Source organism: Chaetodon trifascialis, chromosome 7 (genome assembly GCF_039877785.1).
Source record: "Chaetodon trifascialis isolate fChaTrf1 chromosome 7, fChaTrf1.hap1, whole genome shotgun sequence".
NCBI classification, from domain to species: Eukaryota; Metazoa; Chordata; class Actinopteri; order Chaetodontiformes; family Chaetodontidae; genus Chaetodon; species Chaetodon trifascialis.
Window position 1 is genome coordinate 12344775 of NC_092062.1, and position 15108 is coordinate 12359882.

General features: G+C 41.3%; 1 protein-coding gene across 5 annotated transcripts in view; it reads left to right on the forward strand.

The window, feature by feature from the left end:
* The window catches only part of LOC139333409 (CUB and sushi domain-containing protein 3-like), a 224752-nt gene that overhangs the window by 140342 nt on the left and 69302 nt on the right, over positions 1 to 15108 (forward strand). For 4 of the 5 annotated variants that reach the window (XM_070965782.1, XM_070965784.1, XM_070965785.1 and 1 more), the window contains 6 exons: positions 7095 to 7213; positions 8323 to 8392; positions 10156 to 10272; positions 11194 to 11403; positions 11838 to 12026; positions 13111 to 13288. In XM_070965782.1, the coding sequence (XP_070821883.1) occupies positions 7095 to 7213; positions 8323 to 8392; positions 10156 to 10272; positions 11194 to 11403; positions 11838 to 12026; positions 13111 to 13288 (883 nt within the window). The remainder of the gene's footprint in view (positions 1 to 7094; positions 7214 to 8322; positions 8393 to 10155; positions 10273 to 11193; positions 11404 to 11837; positions 12027 to 13110; positions 13289 to 15108) is intronic. The other variant, XM_070965783.1, reaches the window with a different exon arrangement.

Sequence of the window (15108 nt, forward strand, 5' to 3'; positions counted from 1 at the left end):
TAGCTGGCCCCAATAGAGCGACTGATTTACTAAGTTCTCCCATTCAAAAATAGTGACACTGGAAATATAGGTGCTGATCTGCAGGTGATGCATGGAGCTCTTCTGCATATATTTAATAAAACAGTCCTTTGTGACCCCTTTCCTCACTGTTATTTACATCTCAGGCTCTTTCTCTTTGTCTCTTTTAATGTCAGGGAAATGTTCCTCTTTTTTCTTCTCTGTAAGGTTAGATGGCTTTTAAGTTCGTACTTTCTCCATCTTGTCCTCACATTTGTCTTTCTACTAGTTTGTTACTTACCACTTACCCTTACATTAAAGCAAATTTTTTACTAAAATGTGCGGTGATGGAAGACCAATTGTCACTGATTTTCAGTACTCTTAGGGCAGTGAAAAAGCACAACCACAGGCAAAGTAAGAGTGAAGACCCATAATGTTAAGATGCAGGGAAATGACAGGATGTGAATGTCACAAAGGCGGCAAAGAAAGACTGTGATAAGAGCCGTGCAAACATAACCAACTTTGAGATCTCATACACGAAGCAACTAAAGAACTTTGAGCAAAATCGATTCCCATACAATCTAACAGTCACGACACAAAAGTGTTGCAAAACAAAAGCAGCATGAAAAACATTGCTGTCACTGAATCTGTCCTCGCTGTCAGTCGTGTCAGTCCGCGAGCATCATACCACTGTTGAGAACGACTTCACAGTCATGTCTCTCACAGTCAGTGCTTCATTTCCATAACACCCTCCTCTTGCTTAGAACCACTTCGTAGCCATGTCGCACTGTGGGCTCTTTCCTTTCTGTGCTAACCCCCACTACCGCTACTTACTGCTGAGAATCACTTCAGTGCTGTGTCTCACAGTCAGCTCTTTCCTCTATGTCTGTCTACACACTTTGTCAGTCTTGCCCTTGTAAAGTGCATTCCCATATGCTTTGCGTAATCCCAGGCTCCAGCCAAACATCTTTCTACTTTTCCTGTTGCTATTCATAATCGTTAGTTTGCCTGCCATATGGTGCTTCTGTCTGTCTGTTGGCAAACATTTGTGTATGCATGATCAAGCCATGTTGCTGTTGTTTCCCATTTTGTTCTAGTCCACTGCTTATAGTTCAGATTCTGATTTATCGGGTCAAATTATAGCAGCCCTCTAGTCTGTCCTGTCGTTGGTTGTATCTCTGTATCTTATTTCCAGCCTGCAGTTGCCTTCAATCACCCATTTATTTTCCACACACTCCACTTTTAGCTACAAATTAATGCTCTGAAAGCTCAGTGCAGTAGGAAGGAAAAAGGCAAGAGGGATTGGTACAGACCCAGCCAGTCAACCATCTGTTTTTAAAACGTTTCCTTTGGGTGACTGTTGTTGTCCATTGAGACCAGTCATAGGAATCCTGTGTACGCCCGTCACTATAACTTCTTAAGAGCCAAGCGTTAAACCACCTCTCCTAAGGCAGACAGTGTACTGTAGTTGAAAACAAAATTGGCATCTTCTCACAAGCAATATGGTGGTTTGCATCCTAAATAAAGTCTCACACTGGGCTTCAATCGCTGCAGTCTGCAGAGGCCTATATCATTTCCACATGAGCTACATAGAGCGACTGTCGCAACAAAATGAATCATTGCTAGACAACTTGGAAAGAAATTCATCCTCTGAATCAGCCCCAAGATCTGTCATTACATTTTTACTACACATCTAATTTCTGTCACAGCACAAAGGACACAACATATTATGACACATGCATCTGCATATGGTAACTGCAGTAAATATCTGTAAATGCTAAGCATGCTACAGATAATCTTCCTGATATGTATCTGCAATTCCTGCCATTATGCATCTGCATCATCATTAAAGACTAAAGAGCAGAACCCAAACTTGTAGTCAAGTTAAGCATATTCTCTTGTTTCTCCAGCAGAAAACCATACTATATGCTGTGCTGCACTAAATCGACTATGCTGTGGTCTTTCTATCAAGTGTCAGACAGTAACAACTGTGCAACTCACACTGGATCCGTGGACGGATGTCAAGGCAAAGGATCCTTTTCATTTGAATGAATGATGGATACAGCATGGCCAGTTGATGGAGCAGTCACCGTATCTGAATTTGTATAATCACAACTCATCCTCAACTTAATGCAATTGAGTCCTTCTGACGCAACGCATCAGGCCTGATGTAGTAGGCAGAGCTGATTAAATCTGAATGAGCTCTAATATGACGCAGTTTGTGACCCGGCTACCATGTTGCAAAACGGGCAGGTTAAAAGTAAGCACCACCCAGCCACACTACATCACCCTCCAGCAGAACATTCAGTGGTCTGGTGCGTTCAGATGCATTCTTGCTGTATTCTGTTTGCCTGTTCCTTTAGGCCTGTAATTTCATTCTAGTACGAAGCCACCAGTACTGTCACTTTCATCTGACACATTGACCTTTAGCTTACCAATCAGAAATCAATGTGTTATTGTGATGCTTAGATACCAAGGTATTTATACTAGAGCACAGTTGCTGTGCATTTGCCACTTGTTAGCCTTAGTGAACAGCATCCATTTGGTTTTGTCTGAATTTAGTACTAACTTATGGTTATATAGTTAGAGTGAATCAAATGAAGGTTACAGACATTCAGTGGCTGATTGTGTAGAAGTATGTAATTTAGTCTCTAAGTATATAACAATATTAAACTGTCATCCACATAAAGGTGGAATTTACAGGATTCAGAAAATTGGACAATATAATCTATGTAAATTGAGAGCAATATAGGACCCTAACACTAAACCTTGGGGAACACCTTCAGTAACATTTAAAATATCAGAATGAACATTGCCCATTTTTACACATTGTAATCAGAGATTAGAGAGGTAGTTTTCAACACAATTTGGAGACAGGGTGATAATTATTTAAATCGGTTTTGTCACCATCTTTATAAAGGAAAGACATAAGACGTTTTCTAGGCTGTGGGGATTATACCTGTGGAGAGTGTCAGCCTGAAGATATGAGTATTGCATTCTGCAATCAGTGGCACTGAGAGTTTAAGAAGAAAAAACTTCCAAGTTTTAATAGTAAGAATAGCATCATTAATTGCAAGGTTTTGATTTGTGTTGGCGCGGGTTGTATTTTTCTCTGCTTTCCCCAGGGTGGGAGGAGTGGCACAGGTGAAGACATGTTTGCACATCAAGAGGCAGAGTGCAATTTCTGTCATGAAAAAAGCATTTTTCTGTAATCCTGCATGCTCAGACCACATCTTTTCACAAAGGAAAACATGAACAGCAGTCTAAATGGCTTTAGTTGGTAGAAGTGTTCACACCTCTCCAAAATGGAAAAAAAACAGGTTGTCTCACTTCACAAATGCATACCAAAGTACAATTTTCAACGTGTTACAGGCAGAGTCGGGGCTTTGTTAGATTAAGAAGTCATTCTTACTAATCAGGCCACACACAGCTGATTGTACGTAATTATGACCAGGTTCAATAGTCTGTGCGTTTTAGCTGCTATCAATGGTTAAAAAATACATTTTCATTTCTCATGCAAATAAAAAAAATCTACATTCTTCCAACCCAATTGTTCAAACTACTCTTTCGAAGCACAGTATTCAACTCACCTCCATCACTTACCTTTACGAACAACCCAAAATCATTTCCAAGCCCATCTACTTTTGAACTTGACATCCATCCAAGAACTACATGAAAGAACTACTGTTAATGGAGAACAAATATAATCCAGTTGACTCCACAGAAATGGCTTCAAGTTTAATTCCTCATTTAACCCTCTTGGGCTCAGTTCAGAAGTGTGCTCAGAAATCCAGAATGCCTCCCATCTCTCCAAATTTCCCTCTGTCTTTGAGAAACATAACGTCTCAGTTCCCATATATTTCAAGAAACCTGAAGAGACCTGGATGATTCATTTCAATGGAAAGTGCACCAATGTTGTGTTCTGCTGTTCTTTGTTTTTAGCTCTCTGGATGTTTTTCCTACATGTCCTTTAGCACAAGGACACGTTGAGAGATAAATGATGCTCTTTGTGTGGCATGAAATCACTGTTGTTGTTGTTGTTTTTATCTTATCTGCTGTATGTGGATGGCTGAACCAAGTTTGTCTAGTTGTGTTGTTGCATTGTCCCTGTTTTTCCCATTTAGAATCGGTGTGATTATAGCTTGTGATTTTTCTTGTTGTTGTTGGGATGCAATCGGAATTTGCCTCTGACACTCTATCTTTTTTTGAATATTACTCTTGGCTTTTCACCAGAATGTTAGCTCGGTGCACAGCAGGCATCCTCATGATGCATCCTTAGTTCAGAGATAGCTCTCCTCCTGAGCCACTGCTGTTAAAAGGATGAAAGAGCTTGATGTAACTGATGACTTTTTTGACGGAGGAGTAGTTTGGCTGCACTAAGACAAGATGTTTTGTCTCTCTGGCCATCAAACTTTGCAAAATGATTTACCCACACATGTACATCTGCGCCCACTCAAGCCCAGTTTCAGGATATTTGAGTCCCGTGTCAGCTTATTATTGCTGTTAATATTAAAATGTCATGATGGTAAAACCAAGAATATTGATTATGTTTGCAAATTAATATGATCCTCGTTTTGACTGTCAGTTAATGATGCGGATCACCGGGCTGTCAAACTGATTGGGTTGTTTAATTTAAGAATGTATCACAATTATGTTGATGGTTAAGGATGAGAATGATGATGATCAGCATAAAGAGGAAGATAATAATCATGTGATAATTGTGATGATACTCATCACAATTCATATTTTGCTAAATAACACATAGATAATATTACATGTATTTAAGTTCTCTGCTCCGCTCCTCTCCTCCCCATGCTGTGTGTGCCAGGGCCCACCTGAGGTTTCTCTTCCTTTTCTTAAACTCTTTGCGTTGTTGACAGTGTTTAACCACAGCATTGTGCTTTGTAAACTTGGGCCTTCAGCTTGCTGTCGTGTTTGTGTGTTCCATTCCAGAGACCTCTTTTCCACTCAGTAAACTATTCCTGATTGTGTGACCTGCATGTTTTGCTTCTGCATCTGCATAAGTAACTTTTATTATCTTTTATTATAACAACCTCCTCCTACTTACACTAAATGTTTTCTTTACAGATTGAATTTATCTTGTTTAAATAACTATTGAAATGATAGCATTTATGTAAATTAACATTAAATCAAGCTCTCAGTGATGCTGTCTCTGACACACACTACTGAGATTTGATTGCCTGGATTCCACTGGCAAAGCATCCTGTTGAAAATAATCAAGCATGTTTGATAAGGGCTGGACTCGCTCCAGACGCAGTTGTGCACCCAGAAACAGTGGGTGTCGACCTTCTCACAGCAGGGTGACAGCAGTGCTTGCCAAAATGTGCATTCTGACAGTTTAACTGAAACCCATCTGGAGCGTAACCGGAATCAGCGCCGTCTGTTAGCGGGTGCTCACTCCTAACCTGACCACGGCACAAAGGTCTGTCTGTGCCCAGCAATGGTCTGGCACACTGCTTTTGGCTGTGTAAATGAGCGAAATAAATGAGAATGCACTGCTTTATTATATACTTTATTAGTTTAACAGAACACTGCAAGGGGAAGGCTGACAATTAGGACCCTGGATATTTCCATGAAAGTGAGTAATTATAGCTGCATTGTGCTTTGATGTTAAACTTACCTTATGGCGGCCTTTCACTATCGCAGCAAACACTGCTTCCATGGATTGCGTCATCAAATCTCCTTGAAATCAATTAAGGGATGTTTAATTTTTTAACCCACGAATGGCAAAACTTTGCAGCTTCAAAGAATCCACCCACTCCTCCCTCAGTACAGTAACTCTTGTTTAGTTGTATCTATGGCTGCTCTCATGTTGCCTATTGCTCTGTGCCTCTTAGGTTACTGTCTCCTCCTCCCACGTCCTCTGTAACCTTCACTCTATGATGAGTGGAGTGGCCACTCCCGCCATTCAGTGCTCTGAACAGTTACCTATAAATTGTTCTGACCCTTTTTTGGTTATTTCTGCAGCCATGTTTACGTTCATCCACCCACCCACTTATTTGGAACTGTTTACACTTTCAGTGTGCTTCTGTGCGGGTGTTGGCATGTTTGTGTGTATTTTTCTTCATTTGAGTTGCGCATATGTGTTACTGTGCCAACATGTAGGTGACGATATTTATTTATTTTTTCATGTGTCAGGGAGGACATTTTTGTATGATTGTTCTTTTCAAAGTTCAAATCACAAATGTCCCCTTTCTTTCATTCCGTATGTATTACTGCTACAGCAGCGCAGCAGCCAATTTTAATGGAGTATTATGCATTGAAATAAGAATTCAAATAACCTCTTTGACAGATGGCTCGTGTCAGTTGAAAAATGTACAAAATAGGCAATTCAGTGCAACTTTTCACTGAGTAACAGCGTAATGGGTGTATCAGTAATGATGGAAAAAGTGACATGTGTTCTTCTCTGCCTGCAGATCAGAGTTTTCATATATTTGTTTAGTCATCTCTAGGACAAATGAAACTGAAGCTGGACTATATTTCTTTCATTTTCTTCTGTAAAAGTGAATATAGTTTGATTTAGCCTCAAACACCCTACATTCATATAGCCCAAAGCTGGGATCACCATTGATTTGAATGCATTAAAACAAAATATCAGGGCTCTCAGTACCTGGCAAGTGACAATGTAATCACTTTGTTCCAATGAAGCTCAATGCTTCTGTCAAGTTGTACTTCAGAGATTGCTTTGCAATTTCACAGTGATTGCTTCAGATCACAGTCAGAAGGATTTAGCGATTACAGCCACCAGTAGAATAGCTTTGTGACACGTCCCAGTTTGTAAACGCTATGATGAGGAGAAAGGAGAAAAAAACAACTCACTCGATTATTATGCAATTACTGTACAAGCACATTGAAATAGGGCACTGTGTAATTACATGTTAAAATGTTTGGTTTTAATTTAATTATCCCTTTTCTCCATCGGTGTCGGTTGATTAAATGTAAACGTTGCCAGTAAATATACAGTGGATGTGAAAGTGAAACAGTATCACGTGTGTCTACTGTAGGTTGTGACTCTCACCACATTGTGCAGAAGAATGATTGCTGTCCACACTTGTGTGTTGTGACTCTGTCCTAAGCAATAGGTTTGGATTCTTGCCCAGAGCCGCTGCCTCCCAGTAACGGACAAAGAGTGGGTGACCGCTACACTGTGGGCGATATGGTGTCCTTCCAGTGCGATCAGGGCTTCTCATTACAGGTAGGTGAAAGTGTGTGGTGCTGGGAAAGCAGATATCCAGCTCTCTTGTGGTTATGATACGTGAATCATATCTTACCTGCCTGGAGTGACAATTTCAGGGAATACCCCACAGGATGAGTCTGTCACAGCAGCATTACTAAGTGCTTTTTCTATGGTATCCGTGTTTGTGTGAGCCGAAGAGTCAGAGCAGGAAAGAAATGTGGGAATGCACAAATGCCCATGTATTTATGCTTTATTTATTTGATGCATATTTTAAGTGCGTGTGTGCTTTGTCTGCATGTGTTTGTGTGTTTCTGTTACAAAGCAGCTTTAACGTCCTCCAGTCCTCCCTGAGTAGATACTGCAGCTGTGGTGTTTTGAACTACAGAACCCCCCAACGCCATGGGCGATGGATTGTGTTAACAGTCGCTTCACTAATCCCACACAGATTTTTCTTCCCCACTCGGGCATTCACTTCTTTTCACATCCTCGGACCAACCAGCAGTTCTTACTCACATCTTCAGGCTGAACACCAGAATATACACTAGAGGCCATTTTTAGAAACAAGAGCACAAGTATTGGTTGAGTCTTCTGAGTTTAGGTTTATGTGTGTTCATGAGTACTGTATGTGTAATGCCTTTCTGCATACATGCTCTGTCAGGTGTCTGTTTTCAGACTCATTTGTATACATGCTAGCTGGACAATGGTCATATATGTGTGCACTTTGCAGGCATCTTGGTAGCAAGAGACTTCTGACCTGCACTGGACCTGTAATATCCAGGCTTTTAGTTGTTTTTGTATCTAAGAGGAAACAAATCTGGAAGCAGGATGTTTGTCTTTTCTTGTTCTCTCAGGCTGTTACACATCTCTCTGTAGTCAGACCCCAGGTGGTACTCTTGCTGTCCGACTAGCAGATAGAGGTCCCTCTCCTACTCTTGATACCATCAAATATTTATACACAAGACCTTGAGAAGAGCATTTTGAGAAGTTGTTTCTTAACTAATTCCAAAGATCCACATGACAGAGGGAAAGTCTGCATCAAGCACCTATTTTTTTTATTTATTTATTTATTTATTGCACAGTATTTTGGAGGAGCTGAATTTGTTGTTTTTGTCCGTTTTCCTCAACAGGGTAATGCATATATTACCTGCATGCCTGGTCCCGTCAGAAGGTGGAATTACCCCGTCCCTCTGTGTTTAGGTAATGTATTGTTCTATAGTGTGACATTGCCAGCGTACAGGGTTTCAATGAGGTGACTTTGCAGACAACAAAGCCATATTTGTTGCATCAAACAGCAGACATTTGTTACATCTCTTTCTTTTGTCAGTTGCCATTCACCGTAAGTCATTTACTACTTCCTTGTTTAGCTCTTCTTCTCCCTCTCTTTTATACTTTTCCCATACCAATACTTGCTCATACAAAGACACACAATAGATCAGTGGCCTCACAGAGGACTTGTTATTGTATTAGGGAAAGCAATAATTTTATTGTTAGATTGGGGATGGGCGTGAAAGGCTTGGAGGGTGGGGATTATGAATTTTCTGCTTTCCCTTTCAGTTAAAAATCAATAAGGCTTACCACCATCTCAGCGTTTGATTTCTGATATCCCTGATCAGAGTATCTAGTCTCCCTCGACACTTCCTCTGATGTTGATTACCACTGTGATTCCAGAGATTACTAAGGAAATGCTCCACATTCTCTTTTACCACCTCACTGTTCTGTTGCCCCCAATTACAGACAAACACTTACATTAGTGCGAACACATCCTCGTGGTGCATATTAGCATGAAGAAAAAAAAATGCACTGCGCACTCATTGCGTTCTTCATGTAAATCTTCCATCCCTGTGGTTTTCACAGTTCACTGCAGACATAAATCCCAGCTTTACTGTTGACAGGCCTGTTCTTGAACACATGTGTTTGCTCGTTAGCTCAACTCCTCACTCGTTTACAGTATATACACTCACCCCAGCACCCCGTGATCTGTATTCACTTTGTTGCTGGTAAACTCACATCAAAGTAGTTGCATGCGCCTGCACAAACAGTGCAGCATCCTCATAAGTGCCTCTCCTCTTTCATTCCATATGCAAACAGGTCAAGCAGGTTTCCCTCACCAGCGGCACAATTATAAACCCCTTATAATTTTTGCCTCACTCTGGCCTCGGTTGATAGTCCCCAAAGAAATAGCAGCAACACCCCTTGTTCTCCAACCATTTGCCTCATAAATAGGCCTGTCGAAGGCGAGATGGGAAAAAGAGGAGTAATTTAGCTCCAGGTTTACGTTGATGCCTCTGGTGGCTATACTTGCATTACACCTGGCTGTTTATGTAAGACTAGGATATGTGCCACATGAGAGGGGGATGAGTGTAACCTTCACAGCAAGCTGAAGTGTTCTCTAACGTGAAAGAAGAGACGGGGTGTTGCAGGGGGAGGGGGAGGTAATCACCGCCACCGCCGAGCAAAGCTGTGGTGCTGTATTGACTCCCTCATTTATTTTAATTTAAAGCGCCACCAAACAAGGAATGTGCCTGAGTGTGTTATCTTTTCACGAATGCCCTTATGTGGCATTATCCACACAGTCAAGCAGAGATGTACATGAGCAAGTCACAAACGTGCTCAAACACAGAGGCATTAACACCCCCCCCACACACGCACACACACTCCCACCCCAATCCTAAGCTCATAAAGCCCACTGACAGCACTTCATTTTCTCTCTTGCTCGCAAGAATCACCCCCTTTTACAGTCTGCATACAAACACGTGAGCATGTAAAGCACATGCCTATGTGCACATAGACAACGCTGCTACTCGCCCTCCTTTTGCATACATACACAAAGACTCATTGCTCTTCGCCCTCCCCCCGTATTCACTCCCGAGTCATTGTTTTTCTTTGTTTTCTCTTGTTTTCCCATTGAGCCGTTCAGTGCAGAAGTGACATGTTCTTTCTCCTTGGTTGGTCTCCCTCAGCTCAGTGTGGTGGCTCTATGACAGACTTCAGCGGCGTCATCCTCAGCCCAGGCTTCCCAGGGAATTACCAGAGCAGCCTGGACTGTAGCTGGAGAGTTCAACTCCCTATTGGCTTCGGTCTGTCGTTCCCCCTCTGTCTTCCTTTCTTTCTCTCCTCTCTCTTTTTCTTTTTTGTTCTGCTGGCTCTGATGTCTTCTCTGCTGCTGTCTTCTGCATCGCTCTGTTTATTTCTCTCCTCTCTTATGCTACGCAATGCTTATCGTGTGAAAAAAGAACTAGCTAGTTTTATGCATGCTTCTAACATTGTTTTTGAAATATTGTCCTATAGTACTTGAAAGGAATATACATTGCCTTTGACTTTATTCAGATTTTCTTTTTTGTTTATCTTTCATTTATGGCTGTACACGACTCAGAATTTTGTCAGTCGAATCGAATTTGGCTGTTCAATACAAATATTTCACTGTTCATTCTCTTTTTTTTTTTTCCTTCGGCTCCACACTAAACCCCTGTATTTTCATACACGAGTCTCATGTTTGACATCTAAGTGTGCAGTGCAGCTATAAGATACCAGCACACCATGGAGCACCTCTGCTGCCGTTCTGCAGACAGAGCTGTCAGCCAAAGAGCCCATCACAGTGGACGGCAGCGGAGGTGGTTGGACCACCATCTGGTTCAAAAGCTGACATCACTGACAGTCATTACCGGAGCAGAGAGCGTCAGAGCGGCCAACAGACTGTTTCTCTGCCCTGCCTAGCTGTCCAGCGTCACACTGTCCTCTGTTTTTAGAACCCTTCTCCGCTTCCGCCACAGTAAACTTTGTGGTTTGTGGTCATTTGAGCCTCAGTCTGTAAAGATAACACCCTGCCTTTCTGCTGCTCGTGCATTGCTCTGTGTACAGTGACGCAACTAAAAAAACAAATTGCATTGATTCGACTGACAAAATGCCAGTTGACTCCAGGCCTTCTTGACTGATGACTCGAATCATTGACTTTCAGAGCGCAGCACTACCCACATTAACTCTTTCTTTCTGCTTTTTAGGCATCCATCTGCAGTTTCTGAACTTCTCCACAGAGCCTGTTCATGACTATCTGGAGGTGCGCAGTGGGACCCTAGAGACAGGAACAGTGATTGATCGGTTCAGTGGCCCAGTGGTGCCAAACTCTCTCTTTAGCACCACCCACGAGACCACTCTCTTCTTCCACAGCGACTACTCCCAGAACAAGCATGGCTTCCACATTGTCTACCAGGGTGAGTCGAGAGTTTGCTAATAACCCACTTAAGAGAGCATCAGTCAGGTTAAATACAGCTGAGATATTCAATAGCACATATCCTTGATATTAATACCAATGGTTATTTCGGCAAGTATTAGTAACAGACGAACAATATGACAATACTGTGAACTGGAACCTTGTATTTTCAAAATGTTCGAAAAGAAAGATGGCCTCTTGGAAAGCAAGGATGTTTTCAACCATTGAAAGAGCAGAAAATAAGGGTGGCAATCAGGATATTAGATTATACTAGTGATGCCACATTTGCAGCTCTTAGCAACCTACAAGCCAGGCTTTGGTCCTTTGAGGTCATCATAGATATTATGTTAGTGGTAATGTTTTATTTATTTGCTTGCTGGAGTCTGTGGTACATAAACCTCTTCTACTATGTATTGTTTTGTTTTTTTTCTTCAGCATACGAGCTACAGAGGTGTCCAGACCCACGGCCATTTCGTAACGGCATCGTGATCGGTCAGGACTACAGCGTGGGGATGACCATTTCCTTTGAGTGCCTTCCGGGTTACACTCTGCTCGGAGAGCCATCTCTCACATGTCTGCATGGAGTCAGCAGAAATTGGAATCACCCCATACCTCGCTGCGAAGGTGACTGGCTAGTGCCTCTTATAAACACATGTATTTTCTTGCCAGTGTTGTTCATGTGCAGCACTGCAGCCCCTTACCACTGCCCTACAGAGACCTAAATATTTCCTCCAAATAGCCTACTTTTACAGTATCAACAAATTACATTTATCATTCATGAAATGGCTCTTCTTTGATATTTTTATGTCACTCTTGCCCCAACTCACAGGGGAAATATTTAAATAAATGTGTGCTAACAAATCCTTGAGAAAGTCACGCATGCTACTTTCTGAGAAGCTGACTAAAGCAAAGATGGAGATGCTTTTCCATCACCATTACCCACTGAAAATAAGGTCTTTGAAGTTATTTTGAATAGAAGATTATTAGGTTCTTCAGCCTGCTTGTAGTGCTTTCCTTTATTCTAGCACATTAAAGCATCTGCCTCACTTTTAACGCCTACATAGCACCACTTTGCTGAACTATAAACTGATAGAGCCCATTATAATGATATATGGAGCATTTGCAAATCTTTATTGCAAAGCTGATTACGCCTGTCTCTGTTGTAAATTTCAAGGAGACTCCTTGATGTTGCTCAGGTATGATGAATTACAGCTTTCCCCTCATCATTTAAGTGAATCAGTAACATAAGTTTTGAGTCCACAACAGAGTTTGATATTTGTCTGAGAAATGGTGAATTGTTTTTCTCCACGACACCGTATTATGCCTGTTTACAGTGCTTTGTTTTTTGTTTTATATATATATTTTTTTGTGATCTCGAGGGCAGTGCTTTGGCTTTGACTCTCAGTTCAAAGTCAAATTTTAACACATTCTCTCTGAAGGGGTATGACGCAGGTGTTTTAATGTCTGAACTACTCAGTCACATCGAATTCACGACAACCGGTAACCATCCCCTGCAGCTGTATCTAACAGGTGCATTCACCGCCCTCCCCAGCATCTCAGTGATAACCCAATAACACGCAGTTATGGTTTGTTTTATCAACATGTTATTGGCAACACTGCCATAAAGGCAGATTTTATGACTTGAGGTAAATCAAAGACTGGCTTTCTATTTTTATCCAACCTCTCTGACTTTCTTCCCTCCCTGCAGCCCTCTGTGGTGGGAATATAACATCCATGAATGGCACAATTTACTCTCCTGGACACCCAGCCGAGTATCCACACTTCCAGGACTGCATGTGGATTGTCAGAGTACCTCCTGGGTATGGCATCTACATCAATTTCTCCGTTATCAATACAGAGCCAATCTACGACTACATCACAGTGTGGTAAGTTCTCATTTCTCTCTCAGTGTGACATTATTCATCAATTGTCACCTCGTGGCACACATTAAACACTCTTCTCTGTATACAGGCTTGCACACTGAGTTTTATTAGAAATTATTGGGAAGCAGTCTTTCTCAGTTCGTAGTGATGTTTGTTTAAGCTTCACAAACCAGTGACACAGATTTTTAAAATAATGATAAGCAAAATAGACTTTTGTTAAAGTTCACAGCAAGTGTGTACCATATACAGTGTACTGCTAATAGAGCAGCTCCCAAAAGGTTTGACAACTGACATTTTATTTTTTAGTCAAGGAAAAACTGGAGAGCACATAAGATTTTCAGAATAACATTCTGTTTTGGGGGCAAGTGTTTCCAAAAGCAAACTGAAAAGCTGCACACAATGGATTTAACAGTTGACAAAATGTTGGGGCAGTAGGCCAGTTGGACAAGTTTTGCTTACAGCATTTCACTTGTATTAGATGAGTCAACAGCCAAATCCAAATCTGTTGACCTTTGTGTGGACATTTGTGGATTCATTTTCCTTTCCCTGACAGCTTTCCACATAGCACCTTGCTAAAACAAAATGAATTGTGTTATGTGATGAAATATATAAAAATGAAGTAAAGTCTGAGTCATGGTGTGTCTCTCTTCCCCTACTCAATAAATTCAATGTGGATGTTTAAGCCCAGCTCCCCAGTGAGTGTTATGTAAAACGATAGAAGTGTGTACTGGCATGAAAACATCAGCTCTGAGTTGCCTTGGATGTTTGTTAGTATGCAGAAACTTTAACTCTTGACAGATAATTGGACATCTCTCTCTCTCTCTCTCTCTCTCTCTCTCTCTCTCTCTCTCTCTCTCTCTCTTCTTTTTTCTTCTGCCATTCGGTAGCCTTTCTCTAGTATAGTAAGCCTCAGGCAGTCGTGAAACTCTCCTCATGGGTGATAGTGGAAGGAAGTGCCTTCCAGCGTCGGGGGCTACCATTCATACTATGGGAGGAGGGAGCTACTGGCACTTCTTTTTCCAAATGAAATAGCATATAAACAATCTGTCCCCCTGATGGCAACATTTCATTTCCCTGCCTGACTGCCATCCTGCATTTTGCTGATCACTCTGAAATGAAACTGCAATGAGACTTTTCTAATATATAAGACATTAAAGGTACACACACATACAAAAAAACGTTTAGTGTACATCATTCAGATGAATAGGCCCAGGGCTACCTGAAAGTGCCAGTGATGAAATACTTTTCTCTTGTGCAGAAATAGCATTTATATATAATAGAAAAGTACTGTCTTCTTGCATTAAACTTTCTTTTTATTCTCAGAAAAAGCAGCATGTGGTTTGTCCCCACATGCTACCCCCAAAAAATGTTATCCAACTTCTGCTTATTTGAAATAAGTTATTTCAGATACAGATCATGGCAATAGTCGTACAAGGATTTGAAAGTTCTCAGATCTCTGCTGCTCTCATTAGCAGAGGTGCTTCTGTGTTCTTTGCACTCAGCAATGCATGCTATCGACCCAGCCATCTATTCATCTCGGGGTATGGGATATGGAGAAATATTCACAGGAAATGGACTTTTATGATGCAATATGGATACATGTTGTGATGTAGTTTCCTGAAGAATGCAAGAGCAACAATGTATATGTACAGGATAATAACCAGCTGGGAATTCCTGACAAATCAACATCATCACATCCATGCAAAAATCCTTGAAATCCAATATTGCCATTAATTGGTCTTGCTGATTGAATTACATCATTGCTTTCCCAAGAGAGCTACAGATATTAATGGTTTTGGCCACGTCAGTGGAAAGGTATAGAA